Source organism: Hypomesus nipponensis, chromosome 4 (assembly GCF_054491055.1).
Source record: "Hypomesus nipponensis isolate SF chromosome 4, ASM5449105v1, whole genome shotgun sequence".
In the NCBI taxonomy this organism is placed as follows: domain Eukaryota; kingdom Metazoa; phylum Chordata; class Actinopteri; order Osmeriformes; family Osmeridae; genus Hypomesus; species Hypomesus nipponensis.
This window is the reverse complement of record NC_140364.1, coordinates 2,810,035-2,826,094: the sequence shown is the minus strand read 5'-3', so window position 1 is coordinate 2,826,094 and position 16,060 is coordinate 2,810,035. Positions and strand designations below refer to the sequence as shown.

General features: G+C 51.2%; 2 protein-coding genes across 4 annotated transcripts in view; one reads left to right on the top strand and one right to left on the bottom strand.

Moving 5' to 3' along the window:
* Positions 1 to 7,872, top strand: part of LOC146295014 (semaphorin-6D-like) — a 58,873-nt gene extending 51,001 nt beyond the window's left edge. The window contains exons 16-18 of the mRNA XM_084695680.1: positions 162 to 220; positions 514 to 567; positions 5,080 to 7,872. Of these exons, the coding sequence (XP_084551806.1) occupies positions 162 to 220; positions 514 to 567; positions 5,080 to 6,437 (1,471 nt within the window). The 3' untranslated portion in view covers positions 6,438 to 7,872. The remainder of the gene's footprint in view (positions 1 to 161; positions 221 to 513; positions 568 to 5,079) is intronic.
* Positions 7,873 to 8,103: 231 nt separating this feature from the next.
* On the bottom strand, positions 8,104 to 15,992 carry tmem65 (transmembrane protein 65). 3 transcript variants are annotated; one of them, XM_084695686.1, is made up of 9 exons: positions 15,548 to 15,992; positions 14,508 to 14,803; positions 13,399 to 13,458; positions 12,243 to 12,287; positions 11,401 to 11,468; positions 11,056 to 11,110; positions 10,859 to 10,901; positions 10,405 to 10,510; positions 8,104 to 9,528 (listed from the first exon to the last, which is right to left on the bottom strand). In XM_084695686.1, exons 2-9 carry the CDS (start codon positions 14,770 to 14,772, stop codon positions 9,406 to 9,408), a joined length of 765 nt encoding a protein of 254 aa, XP_084551812.1. In that variant the 5' UTR covers positions 14,773 to 14,803; positions 15,548 to 15,992; the 3' UTR covers positions 8,104 to 9,405. The 3 variants fall into 3 exon arrangements, with proteins under 3 accessions (XP_084551812.1, XP_084551811.1, XP_084551813.1); XM_084695685.1 differs by lacking the exon at positions 15,548 to 15,992 and adding an exon at positions 15,114 to 15,515; XM_084695687.1 differs by lacking the exons at positions 13,399 to 13,458; positions 15,548 to 15,992 and adding an exon at positions 15,114 to 15,510.
* Between the last annotated feature and the right edge of the window lie 68 nt (positions 15,993 to 16,060).

The following is a 16,060-nucleotide window of genomic DNA, read 5'->3' as shown; positions in this document are numbered from 1 at the left end:
CTGTCACCCAATCAGCAGGTGGGCAGGTTGTGTCAGTACCCCAAATCAGCAGGCAGCGACGGGATGACTGACACAGGGTCCTATTAAGGTTGTGTCCCCATGGCAACATGGCATGGGTGCTAAACTTTGTTATTCATGTATTGTTCTCTCTCTCTCTGCAGGGCGGGGTTTGAGCAGGACATCGAGGGTGACCATTCACTGTATCCGGAGGGTTGTCATGGTGAGTAGACTCGAAAGCATATTTCCAGGCTCTGTATGATGGTGTCTGATGTCTTCATGTGTGATGTTCTAGATTCTAGAACATTCTCTCACAACGTTCCAAGGTCTTAATTTGTGGTCTTCTAGAATGTTCTGAAGTCTTAATTTGTCGTATTGTAGAATGTTCTGGAGTCTTCATTTGTGCTATTCTAGAATGTTCTGAAGTCTTAATGGGTGATGTTGTAGAATGTTCTGTGGTCTTCATGTGTGATGCTCTAGAATGTTCTAAGGTGTTCTGTCTGTGGTTCTTTTCAGCGGACGTTCTAGCCACCACTAGGAACCAGAACTCTGTAGCAGACTCTGCCTACGGTAGGACCTCCCTCCTCCTCACCTGCGCTGCTGCTGCTGTCGTCCAGTTACATCCCATAATAAGATAATCCAGCCTGTTTGACTAGGCCGGTGAAATGAGTGCTTTTGCCACAGACACCATTAGAGACTAACCAACACTCTAGCGCTGTAAGCCTATTGGAAGCACACAGTCTCAAGGGATTCGGCCAACCAGGCGTGAAGTGCTGAGTCATACAGGAAGTGAGCACTCTTTAAAAGTAGAGTCCACCATAAAGGGGTTGTTAAGATAACGACATGTTCACTTGTTTAGGATTAATGGTGTTTTTGTTTGAAATCTGTTTCATTACTCTAAAACGAGGACATCATAGATTGTTGGCAAGCCAGGACGAGGAGGCGGAGTATATGATCTGCTCTCCTGTTCGATCTGCACAAATGTCGTGCTGTCTCAAGAGGTGGAAGGTGCCCCTCCCCCTCCTAGCCCCCCTCCTTCGGGACCATGGTGTGGAGGGGGTTTGCAATATGCTGATCTCTCCCCGTGTGTTTGTATGTAATTCACAGACAGACAGACAGACAGACAGATCGAGGATCTGCTAGGTTCCTCAAGTCCAGTCCCAAAGCCATGAGAACTCTGGCTCCAGAACCCAAGGTCCCTCTGGGTTCCTGTCAGGGTTCCTCATCATGTCTTTGTCTCCAGCAGCAGACCCATTATAACAGGCCGCAGGGATCATTCCTCGTCGTACAGGCGCTGTGCTGAAGAACACGATTACAAGCGATTTATGAGTTAGCCTGGCAGAATCCGACGCTGCTTGGGGTTTAATACGAGAGCAATTCTGTTGGCCTCCCTGCGCTCTTGAGCTCGTTAGAAAACACTTAGGGGGGGGGGGTATCTGGGAGGCAATTATGGACATTTCAGACAAGGCAGTAATCTAATCAGCTGGTCTCATTAGCATGCGGAACGCGGGCGACCTGTTAATCACCCCTCGCCACCGTGTGGCAGTCTAACCCCGGCGACACCCGAGGCCCGGCACCTGGTCACCGTCACCACGGAGACGCGGAGCCCGCAGAGAAGGGGGGGCCGCGATCGGGTCTCCCAGCAGCTGGAGTTATTATGGGATTGACCTCGCTGACACTGCCCTAGGGGGTCGGAGGAGGGGGGGGGGGGGGGGAGAGGAGGGGAGGATGCCATTCATTTCCCCGGCTCTGTTGTTCTGTGATTGGACCTCCAGTCACCTGTCAGTAATGCTCGGCCTATCAGGAGGCTGGCCGTTTCAGGTCCCGCCTCCCTGTGTTGACAACCTTCACTGATGGCCAATCAGGATGCAGGCATGTAGGGTGTGGGTGGCACAGGCCGCAGTGGGTCTCTGGAGGTGTTGTGGTTATTGACGTGTGTGTGTGTGTGTGTGTGTATACACCATCAAATGAATGTGCAAATGAATATATTCTGACAGTGATGATCCATGAAAATGATTTACTGCAGCATGCTGTGTATGTGTGTGTGTTATTGATCTGTGTGTGTGTGTTATTGACATGTGTGTGAGCAGAGCATGATAGGTCTTGTGGGACCGGGCTGAATGTCTCCTGGTTCATCCTGGAGGTAGATGATGCTGGTGTCCCTGTTTAGGAAGGGGAGATATACAAGTGTGTAGGGAGAGGGGTCGGTAAGCTGGTCTCTCCTACGTACAGGTGCGTGGGGAGAGGGGGCAGGGAGAGGGGAAGGGAAGAGGGGAGGGCTGGCTGAGGGAGGGAGGGGGAGGGGGAGGAGAGGGGAGGGGGGAGAAGAGGGGACAGGGGAGGGGGGAGGGGAGGGGGAGGAGAGGGGAGGGGGAGAGGGGAGGAGAGGAGGAGGGCTGGCTGGCTGAGCCGTAGAAGTGAGCTCCACCTGAGAGAGCCGTGTCTGGCACTGAGAGCTTCTCAGTTAAAAGCAGGTGGGCGACCTGCAGGTTAATGGATGGTTGTCATTCCAGACAGGAGAGCATTACCACCAGCCCGGAGCGAGCCTGCAATGGGCCATTTGAAGAAGGGTGTAGGTGGAGGGAGGCTAGATCTGCCTATAGAAGGAGCTATTTAACGGTGTTATGCTCAATGTCATGCTCTGGCACCCTGGTGATCCTGCACAGATGATGTCGGCTTCAGCTATCACTTACCCATAAGGCCAACGAGGGCACACACGCGTACGCACCTACGTGCACACTAATATGTTAGGTTAGGTTTCCTCAAGGATCACATTGACTCTTGCTTAGAGACTTGTTGCTCTTGTTGGTTAGTGGTAACTGATTTAAATTGTTGTACTCGCTGCAAAATATATCTTTTTTTTTACTGTTTGCTTTTCTACAGGTGCACTTAAAGCGATTCATGTTGTTTAATTGTACATTGCTTAACTGCATGCTCTTATGGTTCTTCCCTTTGGCACTTATTTTTGGTTGTTCACAATATGTGCTTCATGTTTGGGCTACCCGCAATGTTTTTGGGGCTATCTTGTTGTTATTATCAGTGACCTATGCACTTTGTAAAGCTCTCTCTTGGAAGTCGCTTTGAATAAAAGCGTACTGAAAAAATGTACATGTAGGTTAGGTTCTCCACTATGATGAGAGCTGCCCATGTTTGCTCATTGGCCATGATTCTGCTGTGTGTGTGTGTGTGTGTGGTGTTGGTGTTGTGTGTGTGTCAGCCCAAGGGCAGGGCAGAATAGAGGCAGTCCTCCTGCTAGTCTGTCCTCTAATACCCCATGGTGATATGATGCCAAATCCTGATCCTTGCCCAGCCATCACTGGCAGCAATGGACACGTCAGTAACAACATGCTCATCCTTCTTCCTGCCAGATCCTAAGCTCTCTTCAAATACAGACACGTGTACATACAGCCACACACACACAAACACGCATGTATACAGACACACACACACACACATCGAAGGGCTCTGTCTTCTGACAGAAAGAGCCAAGCTGCTTCCTGTCCAGGGATGTTGCGGTTGACCTTTAAGACCAGCAGGAGAAGGACGTTTGTGTGTGTGTAGGTGTGTGTGCTTCTGTGTGTGTGTGTGTGAATGTGTTTCTGTGTGGTTTGGCGTGATTGTGTGTGAATGCCTAGCCAGCATCTTGTGAGAGGAATCTAAAATGCCTCTGCCTGCAGTCTCAGATTCTCCTCACGTCGTTGAAGTGAAGTCGCACACCCATACACACGCACACAGACAGACACGTACTTAAGCCAACGGTAGTTTGACAAGAACAGTTATGTCTGCCACAAGAGAATCTTCCTGCATTTTCTATTCAACACACACACACACACACCGTGTGAGGGTGTTGAACATGGTGCGTTTGGTTTCCTTTAGAGAGCAGACATCTCTGGAGATCTCCTTCTTAGCACCCTGACATACATACAGCCTGCTAACACACACACGCACACTACCCAATACACACATACACACACAATCACACTACTGGACAAACACACACACTACTGGACAAACATATACACACACGCTCCAGAGAGGAGTGTCGTCTGTGTAAACACCAGGGAGCGGGGTACCTCTTCTCTACAGCACCCTGAACCCCCCCTACAAACACAGATTCACCATTGTCTCCATCAATCGCTGCCTCGGTCTGCATCCATCCCTCCCTCCCTCCATACATCCCTCCATACATCCCTCCATACATCCTTCCCTCCATACATCCATTCCTCCCTCCACACATCCATCTGTCCCTCCATCCCTCCCTCCATACATCCATCTGTCCCTCCATCCCTCCCTCCATACATCCATCTGTCCCTCCATCCCTCCCTCCATACATCCATCTGTCCCTCCATCCCTCCCTCCATACATCCATCTCTCCCTCCATCCCTCCCTCCATCTCTCTCTCTTCTCCCCTCCATCCCACATTCCCTTGTTCTCTCGATCCTATTTATAACGGTCGGGGAAAAAGACAATGATGAGATGAAAGTCTGCATCTCTCATTTCACTGGGGAGGAGAGGAGGAGAGGATGGAGGGATGAGGGGATGAGGGGATCAGAGATGTTACGTGGAGGGATTGTGGGATTGAGGGGTTCTATTTCAGGATTTATTTGCATGTAAAAGAATAGGATGAACTTTGCAGAGACTTTGGAACGTTTTACCCTGTGGATCACAGCAACCAGCACTGGGACGAGGCGGGTGTCGATTATGTGTGGATGGGTTTGTGTAGTAGTTTGTGTGTGTGTGCACAGGTGTGTATTTGTGTGGTTGTGTATATGTGTGTGTCTATATGTATATGAACAGTTGTGTGTGTGTGTGTGTTTGTGTGTGGATGAGTCACTCCTGCCAAGCCTCCAGAGAGGAGTAGACTTGAGAGAGTGAAAGTCTTGTGATGTCATAGTGGATGTGACGAGGAGAACTGAATGCCTCGTAGTCACGACCTCCTCTCAGTTTTAATGTTCTTCTTTATGTGCTCCCTCCTCCTCTTCTCTCCTCTCATCGCTCTGCTGCCGCACCCCCCCCCCTTCCTCTCCCTCTCCCCCCTTCTCTCTCTCTCTCACCCCCCCCCACCCCCCCCACCCACCCCAGGTGTGAGGAGGCTCCCCGACCAATCGGGCCCCAGCGTCCACTACACCCTGCTGATCGCCTGCGTCCTGGTGGCCTTCCTCCTGGGCGCCATCTTGTCGGGCTTCCTGGTGTCCTGCTACTGCGGCGCCAGCGCCCGCCGCGCCCGCCGCCTGGCCAAGGAGCCCGAGGCGGCCCTGCCCCACGCCCTGTCGCTCCGCAGCCTGGCCAAGCTCAACGGCCTGCTGGACGGCCCCGCCAAGGACGACAAGCTGGACGTGTCCCTGTCCAGCCCCCGGATGTACAGCTCCTTTATCCCCAGCGGCAGGGAGGCGAGCCGGGAGCTTCCCCCCACACGGGCTTCCAGCTTGGGCCTGGGCGACCCGGACCTCAGCCTCTCCCAGGGGGAGGATCTCTCCGGGCTGCCCACGCCGGATTCCACCCCGGAGCTGCCCATCAAGAACATGAAGGCCTTCCGGAGCCAGTGGGAGCGGAACCAGAACTGCTGCAACAACGCCGTGGAGACCAAGGGGGCGGGGTTCCCGGCGGGGGTGGGGGGGTCGCGACCGGGGCCGGGGGTCGCCCAGCAGGCGTTCCCCTACCCGCACGGCCTGGGCAACGGCCACGCCCACGGCGCCTCCTCCCTGCGCCTCCCCGAGGAGCTGGCCGGCCCTGGGGAGGAGCGGGGGGGCGCCTCGGCCCCGCCTCCTCCCCCCTCCTCCTCCTCCTCCTCCTCCCAGCCCGTGGTGGACGTGGCCGCCCTGGACGAGCTCCTCAAGCACATCCAGGAAGTGAGCGCCTCCGGCAACGGCAGCATCACCATGCTCAACTCCTCCTCCTTGGGCCACCTCCCCCACCCCCTCCTCCACCACAGCCACGGCCGCGCCCTCCAGATCCCCGAGACCGAGTCGGCCCCCTACTACAGCTCCTCCACCCTGCCGCGCGACGGCCTGGCGGCGCGGCACCTTGACGCGCCCCCGGAGGGCGCCCCCTCCTCCTCCGCCTCCTACGCGTCCTCCTCCGGCTCCGCCCCCCTGCAGCAGCAGCCCATCCCGGAGCACTCGGCCGTGTCCCGCCACCACGCCCAGCGCCACGCCCTCATCAAGATGGGGAACGGCGGGGCCGTACCCCGCCAGCATTGCTTCGGCCAGAGGGGAGGGGCGGGGCAGCAGCTCCTCGCCAGGGGGGGCGAGCCGCGGCGCCCCCTCCTCCCCAGCGCCAGTCTGACCCGGCAGCACAGTTACAGCGAGCCCCCGCACCTCCAGCGCGCCGCCATCGTGCGCCGCACCGCCTCCCTCAAGCCCCAGCTCCCGCCCAAGCCCCTCTTCCTCCCCGCCAACGCCACCTCGCCCCGGAGGACGCCGGGCAAGTACGACTACTGAGCCAATGCGGACCGAGGGAGGGAGGGAGGGGAGAGACACGGGAGCCAAAACCGGACTGAACCCGTTCCTGGATTCCCTCCGGGAGTTGTTTTCTGTTGAAAGTCCAACTTGACTAGGCACGCAGGACAAGATGGGGAAAGAGGCTTTTCCCACGACGGCGATACGCGAGAGACAGACTCCTCGTCTCCTCCCTCCCTCTCCCTCTGTGCGTGTGCAGTCGTTCCTCCAGGGTTGGCAGAGCGTTCCCCGAGTCCCTGTCGCGAGTCCTGCAACGTGTCTCAGCCTGCAGCTCCCGTCCCAGACCCAGACCCAGGGAGAGAGGTGTCAGGGATCCTCTGGTGGGAGAGAACCCGCCAGCACGTCAGCCCAGGGGCGCCCCCCTGTGGACGGCCCGGTCACTGCGGCGCCTGCCACCTCACCTGATGAATGCCCGGCTGTACCATATTGGTACATGGCGACTCCACTGCGGTCTGGCCCGCAGCCCTGGGGAGGGGAAATAGCGAGCGAGAGAGAGAGAGCCCTCGGAGGTAAAGAAAGACTTCCAGGAAGTATTCGGGCCATTATCTCGCCCCCTCGGAGGTTGAGAAAGAGAGTGGGTTTTCAGAGCTGATTTTTAATCGAGAGATTCCAGGCGGAACCTCTCCTCTGATGAGAGGAACTCTACTAACACCGCACACACGGATATAGTGCTCCCACACACGCACACATACAGTGGGAGTTAGCCGGTTAAGACGGAACATTAGAGGGTAACCTGTAGACGCGATTGGCTACCCCATTTCCACACTCTTGGCGGTCGTCTGCCGCATTGTCACTCTCTTGCAAGATATTAGTGTGTACGCGTTCACATTCACAACGTCCCCCTTGACTTGAGGGATAAAGCAATAACTAACCATCGTCCTCATGCAGGGAGTGCCAACCAGGGAGCTTATTACCACCCTGTTGAAGCTGACCACTAGAACCTTCTCTGGCTCTGGAAAAAAAAACGTTGTGTTTTGAAACTGAAATAGAGATTTCGGGGAATTAAGACTGCTGAGGTTAACTTGGGTCAAACACCTGAACCCTGGGTGACTGTCTGAGGGGGGGAGAGGTTTGGGGGTCGGGTTCTGGGCGCCCAACCACGAGAGCCGTCTGTTGGGATGTGTTGTGTAACAAGGATGCTGATTGGTCCTCTAGACAGGAAGCTCTGACCTGTGCTTGGATCTTTAATGGAGTCTCCAGAGAGCTGAACTAAACCCAGGTCTTCTTTGACAGAGAACGCGACCCATGAACAATAGACACGTATTTCAGCCCTCAGAAATTATTTGCAGTGCTTTGGCACCATCTTGTGGAAAAGGCTATTATAACAGTGTAACAGAGAACGCTTTTGTGTTTACCATATTGCTATAAATGTGGATATTGATGTAAATAAAGACAATTGTGGAATTATACTCGCAAATCTTTGGTTGTGTGTCATATGTGGGATTTGGTGAACAGAGCTTGCTGTGGAGAAAGGATGACCATTGTCTGACACTGTTCAAGAAGAACTCATTTCTGTGTGAGTCCCAAAGACTACAGGATTGTAAGTATTTGAAACCTCAATCGCCCCTGACGGTAAAGAGTTAGCTACCCCTTGGGAACGTTTCATTTAAGACTGGGAAAGAAAACGCAATAAAGACAGAGCACCACATTTGACTAGAGAGAAACTTTAATTACCTTCACGATATGCTTCGATCAAGACCTCCAGTTTAATCACGACATCGAACGGCAGGTTCATGTTTCGTTTTTGGCAAAACAACTTTGGAGCTCCAACTATCACGAGAGATCAGCAAATGCAAAGTCAGGTGACTAGCTGTGTGTTTTGTTTTGTGCGTTTGTTAGGTAAGGTACATTGGTGTCTGTAGTTGGGCTGGGGGGGGGGGGGGGGGGTTAAATAAAAGTCCATAAAGTAATTCAGCTTGTCAAAAACACAAGACGATAAATACTATGCATATAAAATGTTTACCAACTAGCTAACTACATTTGGAAATCTCTAATGTCACATAAAACAATCATGATTACATTGTCAATAAAATACTTTAAATTGATATTTTCATTCAAAGAGATCTGTAAAGCCGTCCCTATTTCAAATCAGTCTATACAGACCTATTTATAAAACTAAAATAACTACTGAAAATGACCAAACAAATGAATACAAAGTTTGCTTGCTGTGTAGTTGTGGCATCATTAAATTAGACACTTATTGCTCATTTTCAGTGCTCATAGTCCAGTACTGCAGCCAAACCTTCCTCTAACCACATTGTCCAGTCAGGTGTCCTTGAACCTTCCAGAAGAACAGGCTTGAATCTGGCTTGTCACCTTCAGCACCAGCATCCTCGTTTCCACTTCTCCTTCTGGATGCTTCCGTTCTCCCTCGGCATCACTACACCAGAGAGGCTTGAGCAGCTGTAGGACTGTCTGCTGCTCTAAGTAGTGGGTTTGGGTTTAGCTCCTTTCAGAAACAGGTGTAGTAGTGCCACGAAATCTCCTCATTCAAACTATCTCCTTCCTCCCCCCGCATTCAGAACATAACGCTTCAAATACCATATATATACAGTACTACAAATTACCACAGTACTACATAACACTATATATGCAGTATTACAATCTAAACAGACATAACTTTGTTCTTGGAAGAAAAAGAAAAGTTGAGATGAGATGGTTAAACTCAGAGATTCATGCAATCTCTTCAATGACATCACAAAGACCTATGGAGGTAGCAGGTAATCGTTCGACTTCTCTCATTTTGTTCAGTTCATTTCTTGTGTCGTCTTCCACTTTGCATAATTAGAGACTCCCAAGATGGACATTCGGTCAGGTCACTGTAGGGAATTGTAGTCTTTAAGCACGGCCCCCTGTGGGAGTGTAGTGTTGAACCAGGTCACTGAAGCTTGTCTGGTTCCTGTGTGAGACGGGCTGGGTCAGGGGTCAGGGGTCATGGTGGTAGCAGGACCTAGGGGTTTGTGGTTGTTAGGGCTGCCTTCCTCTTCTTCTTCTCCTCCTCGTCGTCATCGCTGAGGAAGAAGAGGGGGAACATCCCCAGGATGCAGCCGATCGTCACTCCAATGGCCTTACCCTGGACACAGCAGCACAAGGTCACACACACACACACACACCCGCAGCACAGGGTCACACACACACACACACACACACCAGCAGCACAGGGTCACACACACACAACAGCAGCACAGGGTCACACACACACACACACACACCAGCAGCACAGGGTCACACACACACACACACACACACACACACACACACACACACACAACAGCAGCACAGGGTCACACACACACACACACAACAGCAGCACAGGGTCACACACACACACACAACAGCAGCACAGGGTCACACACACAACAGCAGCACAGGGTCACACACACACACACAACAGCAGCACAGGGTCACACACACACACACACACACACACACAACAGCAGCACAGGGTCACACACACACACACACACAACAGCAGCACAGGGTCACACACACAACAGCAGCACAGGGTCACACACACAACAGCAGCACAGGGTCACACACACACACACAACAGCAGCACAGGGTCACACACACACACACACACACACACACACACACAACAGCAGCACAGGGTCACACACACACACACACACACACACACACAACAGCAGCACAGGGTCACACACACACACACACACACACACACACAACACAGGAGCACTAAGTTATCACACGCACCATAAGGGCACAGGGTTTGCTATCACACCAGCACAGCTCATCAACACAGGTTTAGCCATCATTTCAGGGGATTCCTCAAATGGTCACGGCCAACCCACACCACCAAACAGCATCATACATCTCATTCTCTCATGACGAATGAGTGCGTGAGTATTGACCTTAGGGGTTTCGCTTAAAAGACACTTCTAAAGCCATGAGCAGGTATGAATCACACACACACACACACACTCACCATGTGAGAGCTGACTCTGGTCTGCCACATGTCCGCCTGCTTGGGGGTGAGATCAGGGCCCTGCATGCCTAACCTGGAGGCTAGGGCTTCCACATAGCCTGCCAGCCTGCACACACACACACACACGGAGGAGCTGTGAGCATCAGGCATGATGTGAACACAGATCTGAAAACAAAGGGTGTCCCTTTATATGATGGAAAACTGGATTAGTGTCTACGAGAAAACACAGTTCAGCAGCAAAGCACTTGGCGGCAGATCAAGAGGTTGTAGGTCCCCCTGTAGGTTGTGTCGTGGACACATTGCTATCATGACATAAATCACGGTTTCTATAGAAACAGAAGCCAGTGTTGCCCGGTTGGACACCTGGCTGTCCAGGGCCATGTGTGTTCTGTTGGCTGGTTATGTTGTTGTGGTTAGGAACGGTTGTGATGTGGTCATGCTGTGGTTGACGTACCCCAGCCCGGCCAGGTCCGACACCAGGTTGCCGAGGGCAGCAGCTGAGAGGAGAGAGCAGCACAGAGAGAGAGAGAGAGAGAGAGGGATGATTGACAGCTAATAACAACAACATGATTGGAGATGTGTGTGTGTGTGTGTGTGTGTGTGTGTGTGTGTGTGTGTGTGTGTGTGTGTGTGTGTGTGTGAGGCTCTTACCTGCCATGGTGGATATGCCAAAGGTGATCCCAATAGACATCTCAATCTGGGTGCCCTACAGACAGACACAGCCACAGTGAATGGAAGTGCTCCACACACACACACACACACACACAGACACACACCAACATGTGAGAACGTGTGAGGACCAAGACAATGTCCCCACAGGGCAAAGGGTTTCTCCTTTTCCATGTTTAACAAGCCCAAGCGCATGCAGACACACAGACACACACACCACAGGATAATAAACACGAGAACATGAGATGAGTGCTCCCCCCCCACACACACACACACACACACACACACACACACACCGTGAGAACATGCGGAGGGCCTACCACTTACAGCTGCTATCATGATGGCGTTGTCTAGGAAACCAAAGCCAACGAAGGGGATAGAGTTATGGAAGAGAACTGTAGAAGAGAGAGAAAGGGGAGATATGTTTCAAACACAGCAGTTAAGAGTGTGTGCGTCTGTTTGTGTGCATTAGGGGTGGGCGGTATACCCGTATGAACGCATGTACTGGTATTGCGTTGTGCCATGATATGGATTTTATATCACGATATATTAATCAATGTATTAGTAAAGTGTTTCAGTTTGGTTTAAAATATAAGTCAAGTGATACTGCCTAGTGGGCTGGTTCAAATTTGTATCTTTTACAAAAAACATGCAGCATGGACGCTGCACACATAGTGCCAGCCAATGAAAGTCAACAAACTAGCTAGCGCTATTCCAGAGGAAGCAAACATTCATATGAGTAAACTGCTTTTGTTGGTAAGTGTTAATGATGTCTGAAAATAACACCGGTGGGGTTGATTTGCCGGACAAAGAAGAATTGGGTTAAAAAAAATGCACACTAGGGCTAGGGGACACTGGGAGGATGGGGGAGGCTGGGAGGATGGAGGCTGGGAGGATGGAGGCTGGGGGAGTCTGGGAGGATGGGGGAGTCTGGGAGGATGGAGGCTGGAGGCTGGGAGGATGGAGGCAGGGAGGATGGAGGATGGAGGCTGGGAGGATGGGGAAGGCTGGGAGGATGGGGAAGGCTGGGAGGATGGAGGCTGGGAGGATGGAGGCTGGGAGGATGGGGGAGGCTGGGAGGATGGAGGCTGGGAGGATGGAGGCTGGGAGGATGGAGGCTGGGAGGTTGGGGGGAGGCTGGGTAGACAGTTCGGATGCTTCTTTCTCACCATATTTGATCTGTGCTCTTGTGGGCGGAGTAGGCTGCAGCGTCTCTGCAACACACACACACACACACACACACACACACACACACACACATACAACTTGTCAACATATGCTGTTGCGTTTCCGGACAGAAAAAGAACTGGAGCGTCAGGTTCCATGACAGAAGACAGACTGAGCAGGCAGTATCCAAACACAGCAGAGGCATTCACAATACCACCAGCATTTACATAACATTCCATTATTTTAGCAACATACACAGTACAGAACGTACAGCAGAAACTCCAATCAGAAGTGCATCCGTTTTAACAGCTTTTTGGTGACAAGGAACAGCCTATTTTTACCAGACACAGTGCTAAATAACATTTCAGCAATAGAGGACGGCCCAGCAACAATGATATCTCAGCTCCAGTATTACATAGCATGGTACAGCCAGAACAGCATAGGTCTATGTTAGGAGCAACATCAAACTGCACTGCCATAGAATCGTATGCTGAGACAACAACAAACACTGCACCACGGTCTCCACTCAGCCATGAGGCTTCACATGAACGCCAGGCGCCTCCCGACTCCCTGCTCAGTGGTGCGGCTGGGCCGGAACATTCTGACTGAGCGGGATAGAAACGAGAGCTGGCTGGACTCGCTCTGGGTCACTGGGGCACAGAGCATTCTGGGAAGGTGTCATGGAAGCTTCACATGTTATTTATGGGAGACTGATGCCTTTGGCTCCTCAAGAGTCCTTCACTGTGTGTGTGTGTCCAGTCCGCAGCACAAACACACACACACACACACATAGCCTAATATGAAGGCATAGTGGAAGGAGAGGGGGGAAGGGGTCTATTCTTGGATAGGGGGCTTGAGCCACGATAGTAATAAACTGTAGTTAAACTGTGGTCAAACTGTAGTCCACTAGTTATTAAACTGTAGTCATACTGCTGTCTTTCAGTTTTCAAACTGTAGTTCAGCCACGACAGTAATAAACTGTAGTTAAACCGGTCATACTGTAGTCAAACTGTCGTCAATAAGCTGTTAAACTGTAGTCAATCAGTTGTCAAACTGTAGTCAAACTGTAACTAAACTGTAGTCAAGTCAAAAAGGCAGAACTTGGGCGGGGGTAGAACAGGCAGGGCTGGGGGGGGGTGCAAACACACTTGGCTATACCCAGTGGTGCTAACCCTGGGCTGGGGGCTGGACTGGAAGGGTCTCTGCTGCTTGACTTGTCTGAAAAACGAGTGTGCACATCTGTCAGGATCCCACGTGCTGAGTACACATGACCAAGCCCCAGTTTCCCTGACAACCACATATCAACATGGACCATCACAGAGGGTCTGGAACAAGGGTCCACATCCACTCGGGGTTCAAGTTCATTCAGGTATTCCGTCAACCAGTCATCCTATCGTCCAGTCAACCTGCCAGTCAGTCAACCTGTCAACCATGCATTACCTGACAGGGTGTGGCTAGCACTACACAGACAGTGAATAATATGCTATGGATGTACGGAATGTTCCAGATATAGAGAAGAGAGAGAGAGAGAGAGAGAGAGAGAGAGAGAGAGAGAGAGAGAGAGAGAGGGAGGGAGGGAGGGAGGGAGGGAGGGAGGGAGGGAGGGAGGGAGGGAGGGAGGGAGGGAGGGAGGGAGGGAGGGAGGGAGGGAGGGAGGGAGGGAGGGGAGGAGAGAGAGAGAGAGAGAGAGAGAGAGAGAGAGAGAGAGAGAGAGAGAGAGAGAGATGAGTCAGAGTGCATACAGTCAGAGGTTTGGTTTTGGCTGGGATGGGAAACGGAAAATTGAACCATCAACTGAGTTCTCCTCCATGGACTATGGGTGTGGCAAGCTGTTACACACACACACACTGTGTCTCTGTATCTCTCTTACACACACACATAGGTAGACGTATACACACCACAGACCAATACAGGTCACACCCACCACACAACACAGGCCTACCTCCCTTTCATACACACACTTTAGTCAATATACTTCCCCACATAGATAACCTACCACAACAGTTCATACACATCACTCCCCAGTTTCGAAATCTGCCCCACAAACCACACAACCATATATCAAGTGGTGGGTGAATCTAACAGAGAACAGTGATAGTTCAAAACGTGCAGTACAACTTTCTCAAACTAAGTGCTCACCAAAAACCATGGACATACAATATATCATTTACTTTTGGCCCCACATCAATAAACGAGTGTACACGGGTAGTAGAATAGTGCCATTATCTCCTGGTATGTCTCAAGTCATCCCTTATGACTTAGCTTACCTTGAGCTATGGCTATGGACTCGAAGCTCTGCAGTTCTATGAGCAAGCACGTCCTCTCCTTGGGGTGCAAGCTGTAGATGAAGTCCTTTGCACTCTTTGGGGAGTTCAGGGGCTCACGGGGCTCGTTGCGCCCGCGGGTCCCCATCTGGCAGCTGTGAACATGGGGCACGGTCGGAACCTTTCTGACGGTGACCGCCGGATCCAGCGCTGATCGGGACAGGAGGACGGCGGGTCGTAAAGACCTCTGTAGGAAAAGCTTAATCATGATAGCAACGCTGGTGTTCCACGTACAATATCTGAAATGAAAGAAGCTCAAATGAGTTGGCTGAGAACTGATCAAATCGAATAGTGTGTAGCCTAATGTTGTTGGCGCTCAGCTGCCGATATATTTTTATGGGGACGCAGCTTTTTCAAAACAACAAACTCAGTCAGCAGTAGTAAGCTACAGCTAGTCTGCTAGTAGCAGCTATCAGTAACAATGAGGATTGTTGGATAACACTTTAGACTAGGTGGTGGAATCGGCAACTTCAAAAATCGCGATTAGCAAACTAGCTAACACTGGCTCGCCCAGTTAGCATAATGCTCTGCAGTGTAAACCATAACAACCTTTTTCCGTTTCAGTTCCTGCTCCTTTTCTTTTCAGAGTAGAGAAGAAAGTGGCCGTAAAAGAACATTACATAAAGCGCAGTGGACGTGAACAAGCCAGCTAGCTAGTCAAGCTAACTTGCGGAGAATGAGCTGCTAATCTTGGTTTATGGTTGCATTATGACTGGTCTGTTGGCACTCTACTGAGACTGTGACTTCAGTGAAACACCGCCCTCTCCACTCCCACAACGGGGGTAGTTGCCTGGCTTATGGTTAGCATAGCATAGGCTGTCCGTCTTGCAAATTTAGCAGGTAATCTGGTTTTGGTCTGCCAGTCCATTTCATATTTAGGTAGTGTGCCTCGTTCTGCTGAGCAAATCTATCTGTAGTAACTCATGCAATGTATTGTCACCGTTTTCCGATGATTGCCAAATCCTATTAATGTCTAGTCTGACCTTTAGCCTTTTTATTGTTGGCTTTCGGCAAGCAAACCGTGACCTCAAAGCCATCCCTTTCCTTCAGAGGGGTCTTGGTTGTCACCCTGCTTCGCAGCTGTTGTTGACAGTATTTTATGGAAACACCGCCCCTAAATGTTGTAGGGCTAAACTTAAATGAGTTTTCACACAAATACAGTCTCTTTCCCATTCAATGACCAACACATGTGTTCCTCTTCAGCACACACAAATTATTGTACAATAGGTTCTCAAAATCAATAGTAAGTTAATGTATCCTTACAAGCGAATAGATGCAGCAGTGCTGCCATCTAGAGTTAGAAAAAGACGCCAGTAGAAAGAAACCGTCCCCCCTCAATATTGTCTGGTGTTCTGATAAGCTTATCGCCTGCAAAGCCACTATTTTATGTGAGGTTTGAGCATGTTTCATCCTTGTATGTGTAAATAATGTAGACATCGACAAAAACATCAAATCATTTGCAGTGCAAAACAGCTGAGAACAAAAAGTATATTCAC

What these genes read in the sequence shown, in the direction of transcription:
- tmem65 (XM_084695686.1), bottom strand. Translation starts at nt 14,772, where the DNA reads ATGATTAAGCTTTTCCTACAGAGGTCTTTACGACCCGCCGTCCTCCTG. An exon ending in GTCCATAGCCATAGCTCAAG is followed by an intron (nt 13,459 to 14,507) that starts GTAAGCTAAGTC and finishes CTCGTTTTTCAG; the next exon opens with ACAAGTCAAGCAGCAGAGAC. An exon ending in TGGCATATCCACCATGGCAG is followed by an intron (nt 10,902 to 11,055) that starts GTAAGAGCCTCA and finishes CTCTCCTCTCAG; the next exon opens with CTGCTGCCCTCGGCAACCTG.